This window comes from Lithobates pipiens, unplaced genomic scaffold, assembly GCF_037356315.1.
Source record: "Lithobates pipiens isolate NorthernLeopardFrog02 unplaced genomic scaffold, aLitPip1_a1.2 Scaffold_23, whole genome shotgun sequence".
Taxonomy (NCBI): domain Eukaryota; kingdom Metazoa; phylum Chordata; class Amphibia; order Anura; family Ranidae; genus Lithobates; species Lithobates pipiens.
In genome coordinates this window covers 177,232,893-177,248,361 of record NW_027507785.1, presented here as the reverse complement: position 1 = coordinate 177,248,361, position 15,469 = coordinate 177,232,893, and the positions used below count along the sequence as shown (strand labels likewise).

At 39.8% G+C, this 15,469-nt stretch overlaps 1 protein-coding gene across 1 annotated transcript in view; it reads left to right on the top strand.

Annotated features, from left to right (window-relative positions):
• HMCN1 (hemicentin 1) overlaps positions 1-15,469 on the top strand; it is a 457,974-nt gene that overhangs the window by 207,447 nt on the left and 235,058 nt on the right. Inside the window, exons 40-43 of the mRNA XM_077452653.1 lie at positions 2,643-2,766; positions 5,436-5,611; positions 12,604-12,700; positions 14,249-14,371. Of these exons, the coding sequence (XP_077308779.1) occupies positions 2,643-2,766; positions 5,436-5,611; positions 12,604-12,700; positions 14,249-14,371 (520 nt within the window). The remainder of the gene's footprint in view (positions 1-2,642; positions 2,767-5,435; positions 5,612-12,603; positions 12,701-14,248; positions 14,372-15,469) is intronic.

Below are 15,469 nucleotides of genomic sequence, written 5' to 3'. Positions count from 1 at the left end.
TTACAAACTTTTTTTTTTTTGCACCAAGTTGTCACTAAATGATATATTGCTCACACATGCTATGGGCATATGTGAAATGACACCCCAAAATACATTCTGCTGCTTCTCCCGAGTACGGGGATACCACATGTGTGGGACTTTTTGGGAGTCTAGTCGCGCACGGCACCCCGAAAACCAATCACCACCTTCAGGATTTCTAAGGGTGCAAATTTTTGATTTAACTCCTCACTACCTATCACAGTTTCGAAGGCCATAAAATGCCAAAATAGCACAAAACCCCCCCAAATGACCCCATTTTGGAAAGTAGACACCCCAAGCTATTTACTGAGAGGCATGTTGAGTCCATGGAATATTTTATATTTTGCCAAAAGTTGCGGGAATATTACAAACTTTTTTTTTTTTTGCACAAAGTTGTCACTAAATGATATATTGCTCACACATGCTATGTGCAGAAGTCAAATTACACCCCAAAATAAATTCTGCTGCTTCTCCCGAGTACGGGGATACCACATGTGGGGGACTTTTTGGGAGCCTAGCCACGTACGGGACCCCGAAAACCAAGCACTGCCTTCCGGATTTGAATATAAAATGCTATAAAAAACAAACTAACCAGAGTCACCCGTAACACTTATACGGTGATCAGTGGTGAAAGGGTTAACTAGGGGCAATCAGGGGGTTCAAATTTTTATTAGGTAGTATATGGGGGTCCCTGGCGCTATATAAAAACCTGACGGGGAACCTAAATAACTAACTGGCTAACCAGCGTCACCAGTGACACTTATACTGTGATCGCTGGTGAAAGGGGGTGAAAGGGTTAACTAGCAGCAATCAGGGGGTTAAAACCATTATTGGGTAGTATATCGGGGTACCTAGCGCTATAAAAACCTGGCGGTGAACCTAAAAAAATAACTAGCTACCTAGCGACACTAGCGACACTGATGCAGCGTTCAGAAAAATTATCGCTTAGTGACACTGGCAAAAGGGGGTGAAAGGGTTAACTAGCGGAAATCAGGGGGTTAAAACCATTATTGGGTAGTATATCGGGGTACCTAGCGCTATAAAAACCTGGCGGTGAACCTAAAAAAATAACTAGCTACCTAGCGACTGTAGCGACACTAATGCAGCGATCAGAAAAACGATCGCTTAGTGACACTGGCAAAAGGGGGTGTAAGGGTTAACTAGCGGCAATCAGGGGGTTAAAACCATTATTGGGTAGTATATCGGGGTACCTAGCGATATAAAAACCTGGCGGTGAACCTAAAAAAATAACTAGCTACCTAGCGACACATGCAGCGATCAGAAAGGGTTTGGGTGCCTGTGTGTACCTACATGTCAGTGTAGTGTTGGTGCACACTTACTTTTACTGTTCTCCTCGTAGTCCGGTCAAAAAGACCACCCCGAGGAGAATGACATCACTTCCTCCTTCCTGTGTAAACAATACACAGGGGAGGAAGCTTCTCATTGGCCAGGAGCGATCCAGAGGGGGTGGCCGAAAACCAACGGCCATCCCCTCATCACGGAGCGCTCCTGGACCGAATCGGACCGCCGTAACCAGCGGGAGGGGGTCCGATCGGACCCCCCACCCGCTGGAAGGCAATCACGTAGATGTACGTGATTATGCCTGCCTGTGCCATTGTGCTGACGTACAATGGCAATACGGCGGTCCTCAAGTGGTTAAAGTGGTTCTGCACCTTTAAAAAAAATATTAAAAGCCATCAGCTGCAAATATTGCAGCTGCTGACTTTTAATAAATTCACACTTACCTGTCCCAAGGTCCAGCGATGTCGGTGGCAGATGACGAGCGATCGCTCGTCTCTCTGCTGCCCCTGCCGCCATCCTCTGTCGGGGAATCGGGAAGTGAAGCATTGCGGCTTCACTGCCCGGTTCCCTACTGCGCATGTGTGAGTCGTGCTGCGTGTCTCTGCTGGTCCCCGCTGTGTCCTGGGAACTGTGTGTTTCCCAGAACACAATGGGGGGGGGGCATCTGCAGCGGCCTGCGGGGGTCTGCGGAAGTCTTGTCCCGGAAGTGGGGGCAGATACCTGGATTATCCAGATAACTGCACCCCCTCCCCCCTGAAAGTGTGTGTTTATTTCTTTTTGACTTTTTTTTGGTGAATGGGTAAGGCCATACTCATCCACATGGGGGGTGGGATCTGGGGGTTTACTAGCAGGCAGATATACTTACTTGGTAATAAGTGTATATGAGCATCACAAATCCACCTGCAAGATGGAATTGCTGTATGGTGACACACATAATTTAATCCTTAAAAAAACATAATGGAAGCACTAGTTGAATCTGACAGTGGCACTACACCTTTAATGTACATGTTTAATTTAGCTATCCAAATCATAGAGAATGGCCATGCCATTGGAGCACAGTGTTTTGATATCATTTTCCTCCATCTGTGTTCTCTGTGATATGAAGGAAAGCACTATAGATTTCCAGTAAATAAGACACTAGTTAATGCGTGTCTTTGGGAATAGTAAAAAAAAAATTATGGGTAGAAATGTTACTGTTAAGATGTACATTACCTAAAAAACATTCACATCCAACATTCATTTTTTATCATACAGCATAAGATAAATTTAATGTGACATATGATTAATGGTGGCAGTCTGTTTGATCAATCCTTGTGTGATAGATTCTTTCAGGTGGAAGAGTTCTAATGCTAGCCAATACACGGCTTGGAGATGCAGGAAAATATACATGTGTGGCAGTTAATGCTGCAGGAGAACATCAAAAAGATTTTGATTTATCTGTGTATGGTGAGTTTTTTTAGATCAATATTTAAAAGATGTTCTAATAATCTAAGTAACTGTTGAAAATAACTTATGTATGTTTTGGTAATAGTAATGTACAGTATGTGGTACTTCAACTTATGTATTTGTAATTAAATATTTTTTTTACTTAACATATGCAAAACACTAGATATGAATTCACAGTAATTTGGATTAGTGTTAAGTTCATGATTATAGAATACCCATAAAGGGCCTGAATGGGTAATTATGAGGAAGGGGGAAGGTTAAAGGGATGGATATGAGTGTATGGGATATGAGTGTATGGTATGTGAGGGAAGATTAGAACCAGGGAGGACGTTAAAGTGGGAGTAAACCCACTGACTTTTTTTTTTTACACCTGTAAGGGAAAAGGCATAATGGGCTAGTATGTACCGCATACTAGCTCATTATGAAATACTTACCTTAGAACGAGGCGCCAGCATCTCACTTGGTCCACACCGAGGGAGCTGACATGTTCCATTGGCGTGTCTTCCGGGTATCGCAACTCCGTTGCTGTGAGTGGGCGGAGCAGCGATGTCGTCACTCCCACCCATGTGAGTTTTTGTCCCGGCAGGGTCTGGCGTCCGTCGGACGAGAATCCGCGGTGCGCATGCGTGTGCCACTGAAGTCAGCAGCTCATTGCGAGGGGAATATCTCCTAAACCATACAGGTTTAGGAGATATTAATTTTACCTATAATAAGGCTTACATGTAGGTCAAAGTTACAAATTTACCTATAAAACTGCTTTAAGAGTATTCTTTAATAGCTTTTTACCCTTAACAATCACAAAGGGTTTTGCTTTCTTATTTTTTGGCATGAATACATTTGGTTTTCCTTAAATTATGGCACAGACACAGTAGGGGGTGGTTGGGGGTGATGGGGGGGGTAGGGATATGGGAGGTGGGGACCAGCCAGAGAGGCCTAGTAATCCCTAGTTCTTCTTGGAAGAAAGATCTGTCAGATTAAATGCATTTACCCTGTTTCCCCTAAAATAAGACCTAGCGTGATTGTCGGTGTTGGCTGCAATATAAGCCCTACCACCCAAATAAGCCCTACTCTGTTTCCTCAAAAATAAGCTCTACCCTGAAAAGAAGACCTACAAGGACTTTAACTAGGGCTTATTTGGAGGGTAGGGCTTTTATTGCAGCTATCACCGACAATCACACTAGGTCTTATTTTAGGGGAAACAGGGTAGATGTGGGATGCCTCCACATGTTATGTTTCCTCTTGCCTCCTCTTTGGTGAATAACTAATATATATATGGTTGTCATAAAAAGGTCCTAGGATTATACACATTTTATGTATGTTTCTTAGGGTATCTGTGGGGTTTTTTTTTCTTCTTTTTTATGAATTTTGCCTCACTTTTTTTTTTGTTGTATTGTATTTGTGACCTTTTTCTGAATAAAAATAATTTATAAACCAAAACATAACATGTTATGCAAAATAAAAATTTCAGTTTGTAATATTTCCTAGTCATATATAAAACAAATCTAAAATATCTAATTTATGTTAGGACAACTAAGTTCCTGACTTCTTCCTAAATGTTTTTACTCAAGATCTGGTTAAAGTGTCTGGACAAGTCTACCATATTCGTATATGTATTTAGATTGTAATCTCTCATGAGCAGAGCCCCAAAGCACTCTTATACTAAATTGTAGTGTCATTGTACTGTCTTCCTTTATTTTGCTGTGCAAAATGTTGACACTATATATAAATCCTGTATCAAAATAATAATATAAATGTCTATATACAGTATGTGTAGTCTTCTAAGTGTTGGTGTTTTTTTGACACCTGCATTACCTATATAGCATCTATATACCACTGAACATCAAATACTGAACTCCAGAGATATAAATGTAAAAGATATTCATCTTCTTGAGTAAAAACAGAAGTTGAAGAGACTGAGATTAAACAGTGTGTCAAAACATACATTTTATAATATTTCTTGAAAATCTATTTATAGCCGAATTTTTTTTTTTGAACATCTGTTTTTTTTTTGTTTGTTTTTTATTCTGCATCAGTGGGTTATTTACATTCCCCATCATTTTTTCTGTTCCGGTGATATTGGTTACTAGGACTAATATCCTAAAGCCGCGTACACACGGGCGGACTGTATGGCCAACTTAGTCCGTCAGGCAATCCGACGGACAGTCCGTCCTACTTTCGAATGAACGGACTTGACCACACACGGATGCACAAACAGTCCGTCGAAAGTTTGCGTGATGACGTGTACAGCACGTACAACGGGACTAGAAATAGGAAGTCCAATACACAGCAATGCAACCTTTCGCCGTGTAAATCCTTTCTGAGCATGCGCCATACTTAGTCCGTCGAACTAGCCTACTCACGAGCGGATTGTCCGCTGAAACCAAAGTACGACGGACAATATTACGGAAATTCCGAAATACTTAGTCCGCCAGACTGCACGCTGAAAAAGTCCGCTAAAGCCTACACACGAGTGGACTGTCCGCTGAAATGTGTTTCGACGGACTAAGTTGGCCAGACAGTCCGCCCGTGTGTACGCGGCTTAATGGTTCACTACTCTATCCTTAACTAAACATTTTTTTTACCTATAGATGCACTATAAGTTAAATAGAAAATATACATGTATGTGTGTGTGGAAGACAACATAACGTGTTTTTTTCTGTTGAACACAGTACCACCAAACATAATGGGAGAACAGCAAAATATAACAATCCTAATTGGCCAAACACTTTCCCTGAAGTGTGAAAGCAATGCAATACCACCTCCTATGCTGATGTGGTTTAAGGACTGGAGACCATTGGTAAACAGACCAGGGCTTAGTATTTCTGAGGGTGGACATGTTTTGGAGGTAAGATAATGTCCCAGGATGTAATTATTTTTCTTCAATTTCTATCATACATTACATCAGCTCAGTTCTACAACTTGAGTTATAAAATTTCTACTTGGTGAAGGAGCTCAAGTGCCAGCAATTAGGATTTTGCCTTTCTAGTTCCAGTTTAATACACAATACAGAAATCCTAATGAAGAATACCCCCTCTTATATTGATGGTCTTCATGTAGCTTTCTTGATTTAAAAAAGACAGTATGTAAATATAGGCAGAGATGACTTTTAGGCTAGGTTCACACTTTTGCCACTGCGGGACCTGCACAAATTCCCACAGCTACAAACAAACACATAGTGACATGTGGGACCCGTTGGCGGGTTCCCTTTAATCCTAATGGCACGCCACCCGCACAGTAATCACACCCACACTGGGAACCATGCTGTACCATTCAAATTAATGGGCTGTTGTGCCTGATCAAACACGGGCCGGACAGTCCACACAAGTGTGAACTTAGCCTTATAGAATAGTGGATTACTGATCTGTAAAACAAATGACAGCATAGCATCCACAATGAAAAGCCTCCAAGCGGTCTAAATGTATGGGCTAAAATTTTTACTTTAAAACACCAAATGGAAATACTGTTCTTCCTTGAGTTAGTCAAAAGTTTAGATGATTTTATTTTACAATCTGTCCTCCTTGAATTTCATTCTGAAGACCTATGCATAACCAGAGTTCACACAGCTCTTTAACCTCCGGTCTGGCGGTATGATTCAGTCTGGAATTAGGTGCTGAAAGCGGTACAATTATTTTGCATGGAAATCTGGCTTTTATTTTGTAATTCTTAGAAATAACGCTCTTAAATCTCTTCAAACCAGACTCTAGCAGACATCCCGGGTATGATAAAGTTTATAATATAATAAAGAATAATAAAAATGATTCAATAATGTAATCAAATCCTAAAATACTGAAAAAGGCACACTTTTTGGTTGCTATGGACAATCTCCAAATTCCAGGCAGAAAAAACAGTATTTATAATATAAAAGTGCATGCAGGGCATTGCACAGACCGCTAGGGACAAAGGGGGGTGTAATTTTTTAATACAGCACTGTAATCTGTAAGATTACAGTGCTGTGTGTGTTTTGTGTCTTTTTACTTTTTTGAATTTGCCGCCGTTCTCCGCTCCCGTGCACCGTAACGTCGCAGGGAACGGAGCTCGGCGGCATTCGGCACTGTGAATCGAGCGGAGGACAGCTCGATCACACAGCGCGGAGGACATCGCTGGATCCAGGGAACAAGGTAAGTAAGGCCGCGTACACACGCGCGGACTGTTGGCCCAACTTTGTCCGTCCAACAGTTTGAGCGAACAGTCCGCTCAAACTTAGCATGGACGGACATGGCCACACACGACGAACGAACAGTTTGCTGAAACCGTGCGTGATGACGTGAACGGCACGTACGACGGGACGCAAAATATGACGTCCTATACACTGCATTATAACTTTCGGCTTGAAAATCCTTTCTGAGCATGCGCGGAACTTAGTTTGACGAACAAGCCTACACACGGGCGGACTGTTCGTTGAAACAAGGTTTCAGCGGACAGTTTTTCGGAATTTCCGTAAAACCTTGTCCGTCCAACTGTCCGCTGAAACTGTCCGCTGAAAGCCCACACACGAGCGGACTGTCCGCCCAAACACTGTTCAGCGGACAAAGTTGGGCGAACAGTCCGCGCGTGTGTACGCGGCCTAAGTCTCACTGCGTCCTCCCCTGCATCCAGCGATGCGATCCCAAGTCTGGCTTGGGGTTACCGTTCCTGCTAGAAAATTCCCAACCTGAACCAGACTCGGGATTACCGCTAGGGAGGTTAACTAAGGTTAAATCCCCCAAACGTGTTCAAGAAATCAAGCAGAAATTGAACAAATGAGTTGCTGCTTTTATACATTTTGACTTTGCTAAGGCATTTCTCTCAGATGCATTATATGCAAATCAGGGTCTGATTTGGAACTGGTTAAAGCAAACACAGTAGATTAAAATAAAAAGTTTAGGAAACCTAAAAGTATTAAACATAGCAGGGCTAACTACTAAAGACATAAAGTAGTGATTTATTTATTTTGACCTACGAGGCATTTTGATTGATTTACTAAAAATGACAAAAAATCGTATGACTGCTAATTTTGATTATCCAATCACGTACAAAAAAAGCTTCTGCACCTGATTGGGTATTCAAACAGGAAATTCCTTTTCACATTATTGGATAATTGAAGTTAATATTCACAGAATGTTTTCCTTTAAATCTCCACAGAAAAGAGGATGTACTGTATATTAATACACTAGAAGAAAGATGGCAAATTATACCATCCACCCACTGTATATTTATCTAATTTCTGATACTCAGGAAGAGCTCTGCCTTGTATATTAATAACCCCCTTTTGCATATTACATAAGCATGCTATGAGGTAATTAAAACAAGAGATTCCCCAACATATTAGTGGCTAACAAGGTATTTGTTTTCCATATATAATACAGGCATATCCCACTTTTAAGTACACAATGGGGTTTATTTACTAAAGCTGGAAAGTGCAAAATCAGACTCAGTTCTGCATAGAAACCAATGAGCTTCCAGGTTTTATTACCAAAGCTTAATTGAACAAGCTGGGGTTAGAAGCTCATTGGTTTCTATGCAGAAGTGAGCCTGATTTTACACTTTCCAGCTTTAGTAAATAAACCCCATTGTTTTTAACTTGCAAATTCAGGAAACCATGAGGGCTCAGCTTACTAAATGCTGCAAAAGCACTAAGCATAGTTTATATCTAGATGCTAGTACCTCTTCATTGATGTGTGCTACATATTTGACGGGTTAAATTTGATAGGTAATACAGATAAAACTTGCTCTAGTATCAAAGTTACCGAATAAAGTTAGAACAAGAAGACTTATGGTATATTTAGGTTCCCTATTTAGAGGACCCTTTAATTGTTTTTTTGCAAGCTCACACTTTTAAAGCATAAATATTATATGTTTTATGTCATATATTTCCAAGTATTGAAAGATTGTTTCTTTGTGTATTACTGTAGACCAATATCTATAAGGTTACTGAAATCACTCCATAGCCACATCCGTACACTCTAGTTAAAAAACAGAACAAACCCCTAAGATCAGACTTTAAAGGCAAATTGGACCAGAATTTATAAAAAATCTATAATTTATTATACATAGAAAACATAAAAACATTTTAACATATGAAAAAAAAACATATATTCACGTCTAAACAGACAATATCTATTCTTCTTGTTCAAATACATGTTCTATACATTACAAGGTAATGTATAAAACATGACAACTCTTGAGAGTTAACCCCATGGGGAACAAGATGAAACAGGGTACATAAGGAGGCATTGGTTAGGTCAGGACGCAGCCCATAAGGTTACAACAAGTAAGGTACCAATGACTAAACCAATGAGTAAGAATGCGTATTATACAACATTATATCAGAGTCTGCAGTAAAACCCAATATCTATTCTAACATCAAATTAATACACCCACTCAAAGTGATTGTAAAATTTTGTTGTTTTTTTCTATAAAAAAAAGTCATGCTCTGTGCAGGGGTTTTGTACAGGGCAGCCAAGATCCTCCTCTTCTCAGTTCCCTGGCTGAAGCTCCTGGCCCTTCCCTCCTGTTGTGAGACCCCTTAGAAAGCAGCTTGCTATAGGGGCAACTATGTAGCTCTGTGTATCCATTCAGAAACAAAGCCGTGGTTTGGCTCCACCCCTCTCTTTCCTAATTGGCTTCCTGAATTTGATTGGCTGAAGGGGGAGCCCATGGTACTGCTGCTGTGTCGGACAATCAGGAGGGAGAGTCCTGGGTGGTCGCGGCACTCGTGGACATCGTTGGATAGAAACAGGGATATCTTAATGCTTTTTATCTTAATGCATAGAATGCATTAACATGAAAAAACCTTCTGACTTTATAACCACTTTAAACCTTGTGCAAATATAAAGATATACATTTCATTTCAGATAATATAGAAAACATCCATCATAAGAAAACATAGTCCATAAAAAAATTCATAATTAGACATCAAAGATTCAAATGAAAATCTTCCTTCAACCACTTTTCTAATAAAGTGGAAATCAAAAAACATCCAGTTATTATTAGGAGAGCAGCTCACTGTCACAATCATCCCCCAAAATGAATGCAAGGTCTGAAAATGCTTTAGTATAGTCCACTACAGACTGCCGTCCTCACATATGAGTCCAGATCACAGATGGATGCATCAAAATCCCATATGCATAGAAAAAGAGGCTAGCAATAGTGAAGTACTGCTTAAAAAACTTTTTAATAAAAAATAAATGGCTACACTTACATAGGTAGATAAAGTATCATTATGTCATAAATCCCACACAATGCTATGTACTCCTCACTCCAGCACCACAAACCAAGCACTCCCATAGTTTTAAAGTGTCCAGGCATGATAATGATACTAGGAACTCACCCAACATGAGTTCTGTCTGAATTACTTTGTTTTTTCAATTTTAAATGGGAAGGGTTACAACCCCTATTAGATTTCTGTTTGCTGTCTGTGTCTTGCTATGGAAGCTTGCCTTCACTTCCTGCCCTGGAGAGGCAACAAGAAATAAGTGAAAATCTCAACAATGTGAGGGTGATTCCCAACTTAGATAGCCTTCACCAGAACACTTGGCAACTCTAAAATTCTGGATTTCCCCTCAGTCTCTGTTTCTGGGACAGTGGTCAAATCTTTCTGAATGAATGAATGAATGAAATACTTGTATAGCGCACAATGCGAACTGAATCGCCTCTAGGCACTGTGGCGAGCTTTGATCATCTGCTAAAAGAGGAAGGTCTTGAGTTTTTTCCTAAAAGCCAGGTGATTTTCTTCCAGGCGGATGTTGATTGGTAGAGCATTCCATAGCCGAGGCCCTTGGACAGCGAATCTCCGATCACCCTTGGATTTATACCGGGCTTTGGGCACGAGGAGGAGGTTTTTGTTGGCTGATCGAAGACTGCGGTTTGGTGTGTAATGATTTATTTTCTCCATTAGGTATTGCGGAGCTTCTCTATGCTCGCATTTGTGGGTGAGGCTCAGGGTCTTGAACGTGATCTGATTTTTTACGGTTAGCCAATGTAAGCTCCTCAGTGAAGGAGAGATGGATTCCCAGGTTTTTTTTCCTGTTATCAGCCTTGCCGCCGTGTTTTGGATCAGTTGTAATCGCGCAAGTTGATATTGTGGTAATCCTATGTAAAGCGAGTTTGCGTAGTCCAGTCGTGAATTAATGATTGTTCCAACTACCACTGCTTTGTCATTCTTTGGGATAAAAGGGATGAGTCTGCGAAGCATGCACAGCAGATGGTGAGATCGACTGACTACAGATCCTATTTGCGCATCCATTGACATTTGTGCATCTAAAATAACCCCGAGACTCTTCGCTTTGGTCTTTGGGGAAATAGTCTGCCCAAAGACGGTTGGTGGAGACCAGGAGGTTTTGGTTGCGGGCTTATGAATTGGGTGTAAGATAAGAAGCTCTGTCTTTGATTCGTTCAGCTGGAGGGAGTTGGTGGTCATCCAGTCCTCTATTGATTTGAGGCAGTTTTCAAGTTGTTGTTGGTGATCTTTTTTTCCATTGATCCGGAAATAAAGTTGTGTGTCGTCAGCGTAAGAGTGGAAGCAGAGATCTGAGCATCTGATGATTTGAAGGAGTGGGCGAATGTAAATGTTGAAGAGAACGGGTGACAACGGAGAGCCTTGAGGGACTCCGCAGGTGACTGCCCGAGTTTCGGAGAGGAATTTTCCTAGTTTCACTGTCTGTGACCGATTTCCTAGGAAGGACGCGAACCATTGGAGATCTATGTCTTGGACTCTGGCTACTTCTGTGAGGCGGACGAGTAGAGTATTGTGATCTACTGTATCAAACGCTGCACTTAGGTCTAGCAGTACGAGGAGACACGGCTCTCCGTCATCTGCTGCTTCAAGGGCGTCATCCCAAATCTTGAGGAGAGCTGTTTCTGTTCCATGACCCGGGCGGAAGCCTGATTGCAGCGGGTCCAGGAGTTTGTGAGTATCCAGGTGGAGTTGTAGCTGATGTACTACAGCTTTCTCCGTGATCTTAGAAATGGTGTTGAGGCTTGTAATTGGCCTACGGTTGTTTGGATCCTGAGGGTCCAGGTTTGGTTTCTTGAGTAGAGGTTTGACGATGCCTTGTTTGAGGATGCTGGGAACAATCCCTTCGTGGAATGATCGGTTTATGAGGTGGGTTATGGTTGGAGCCACGATGTCGGAGCATTCTTTCAGTAGTTTTGTGGGGATGATGTCAATAGGTGAGGTACTGTCATGCAGTTTATTAATGATGTTTTTTGCGGTGTCTACGGTAATTGGGGATAGTGAACATTTTGGCGGTTGCGGTATGTTGGTGCAGACATCCTCTTTATGTATTTGCTGGCTGAGGTTGGATGTTTTCTTCTGACAAATTGTTTCCCTGATGGTTTTGACTTTATCGATGAAAAAATCCGACAGTTTGTCACAGTAATCCTGGGATTCGCTTTCTGGGGGTAGTGGGGACACAGACAGCAATAAAAACCTGACATTGTGTCTAACCCGTACATATTCTATCCAAAAATGTTGCACCTTTACATACACTTTAAGCTATAGCTGATTGTTAGTGCTGAAAATATGACTATTGAAATAGATTAGGTAACTAACCCTCAAAATTGTGTTTGTCACCTTTGACATCTTTGGCCCTTTGACCTTCCTCTAATACACTTACCTATGTCTATACATACAATTGTATTTCCATTTAATTTCTGCAAGGCAAAGGTAGTATGTCAGAATTTAAATTCTTTTCGGAATATATGTAAATAAATCTCAGCTAGTTTGCATGTTCATAAAGGTCACAGAGTTCTAATTTGTTAACTTCTAAATGAGATGTTCAGACAAGTAGTCCTTGCATATACTGTACATTATTCATGTGTTTCTAAGGTAGTATTTATTTAACTGTTGTTTTACAGATTGAAAATGCTCAAGTGAAGGATACTGGACGGTATTCTTGCGAGGCTGTAAATATTGCTGGAAGAACACAAAGGAATTTTAATGTGAATATTTTAGGTTAGTTTATAATATTGACTTTGTGAGTATAAATATGCATTTTTTTTGCAAATATGGAACAAACCACTATAATTGTATTTCACCTAAAAAGTCTCTTATGCCAATACATATCTTCCTTTTATTTTGTGTACACTACCATCTGAGAATGAGCAGTACACTGTACACTTACAGCTTATTTCCAGCATATGTAAGTTACACAGTGGAGTTAAGTGCTGGAACAATGCAACATTTTTAAAGCTCCCTTATTTTCGAAGGATGGGTAGCATGTGAACCCCTCTTTCCTCATGATAATGCTAGGGCTTTGTGATTAGCCGCTCAAGCACCCAACACTATTACAAATGTTATTGTCTGTCTCCTCATTGAAGATTTGTCTTCTCACCTCCTGTTCTGGTCACAGAATGTCACTATGACTAGAAGTTTTTAGGTATCTCCCAGCTGGGGACAGAGGTCTGAAAAAAACACATAGTTTAGTGGAGAAGTTAGAACATCTGTGAAGTCTTTATGGCCTCTGAGATGCCTCCGATAGCTCATTTCCAGTGACAGCTACAACCTCTCTTTCTTTTATTGTCCTATGTCAATGGCTCAGATTGTGTGCAATGAGGTCTCCAATGACGACACAAACAACAATAACAAGAAGTTATGAGTATCTTTTACCATTGTTGCTATATCAATAAGACAGTATACTATGTTATTGGCACAAGTCTAGCATAAGGTGATGTTGAGCAGATTGTAGGTACTTAAATGAGTCAACAACTTATTTCATATATACCAATCCTTCTAATAAATTCCGATATTAGAGCCTGGGCCTCATTAAGAGTCATTAACAAGAGTGGGTGGCTTCAAGTCACGTAAGTGTCACAGTTTACCCATTTTGTCACCTTTTGCTTGCCAACATGACTCATTCAAAACCCCTTGCATGGATTGTTTTAAACACGTTGTAAACTGATTTTTTTACATAATTATTTTTAAACTTTTTTTTTTTTAATAAACATTTGAAAATGCACAGGAAAATGGGGCTGTAAAATAAGAAAATCAGTTTTGCCGGACATTTGAGCTTATGATGACCTGAAATGTATGTGGAAATGCACGTGGGTCCATATTCACAGCAAAGTAGTAAGTCAGCTATCTTCAATTGCAGACATCTCCATATGCTGTAAGCCATGAATATAGAATATTAGGTGCCCTTTTTAATATTTTCATGTGCAGCAGACAGAGATTTGTCAAAGATCAGATATTTGTTGTCAGATTGACTCAGGCAACATATACACCACACAGAGGAAGTATGCAACTTTGTGTTCTTATTTTCTGTGCTAAAGTAGTTATATTACATAGTGACACTGACAAAAATAAGGATGGACCATGCGAAAAATTTTAGTTGGCAAGTAGCTGTTCTGATATATAGCTTACCTTTGTCATTTTTTTGACTGCATTTTTTTCATTGATATTAAAAAGATAGTGTATTGTGTTGAGAAGAATTCAGCATTCTTTTATGATAACTTGAAAAGTTAGTGAAAATAGTATACACTTGTCATATTTATTGTGTTTCAGTTCCTCCAACAATAAAAGATTCAGCAGAAGAATCAGATGTTACAGTAATTGAAGGAACACTGATAAGTCTTGTGTGTGATTCCAGTGGTATTCCACCCCCAGCATTGACTTGGAAAAAAAACGGTATGGTCGCTTGTTGAAGAATACAGAAGTGCACCATATACAGTATTGTTCTACATTTTCAATTGATTGCTGCATAAATTACCATACTAATAGGCAGTCATTAGTGGGTTTTGTATTAGTAGGTTGGATATAAAAAACTGTGGCAAATATTTCCTCACAGAGGCATATTTAGTCACAGTGCCTTGGTACCAAATCAAAACAAATCTGAATCTCCTCATTGTCAGTTAGCCTTTTTCCCTCAAGCCGCAAACTATCAAGCTATCATTCAGCTGTTTATTGAAATAAGCCATATTTAGTAAACAAGCATTTATTAAAAAAAAAAAAAATGTTAATCAAATTTTACAACTTCATAAACTGTCCCTACCAATTGAGTCAGAAAAAAAAAAGAAAAAAAGATTGCCTTCATATTACAACAGATAAGAAATGTTTTCACATACTCTACACAATAGAATATGAGCTCACTGCCTATAAATAAAGGCAGGGGGGTTATGCTTAAAGGAAACCTGCTATAATATATAGGCTAAAATAAGAAAGTAGGAACTGTACCACCATGTGTGCTGTCCAGAGAATCATTTAGCTTATGAAAATCAAGAGGATTCCATCAGCACTGCTGAATTGGTAATAACTTTTTTCAAGACATAATTGTACAATGATTCAATGTAAGTAGATAAAAATGTATTGTTTTCCTACTTATTTATCCTTACACATTTTGGGATTTGCAGGTCATTACTTTACCTCTATTATTATATAATAGATATAATTACAATGATATATCTCACTGTTTTAAAATGTCTATTTTCTTTGGTGATTATACAGAATCCTTCTTCTTTGGCTTCTTCCAGGCTATATATTTATTTAGCACCTACCTAGTTACATACTAAACACTTATATTAATATATTTTAGGTATTTAATCTCATACGTAACTTGTACTCTTTGTATACAATGTTGTATATAATTTGGTGTTATTATGAAGAGACTGGTGCTGGTGCCTTCATTGCACACAGACCGCAATGCAGTATATTTGTCAGCAGGATGAATTAATGATGAATCCCATGCTGGCTTTTAAAAGCTGACTGATATCTATGGCACTCCTCCTG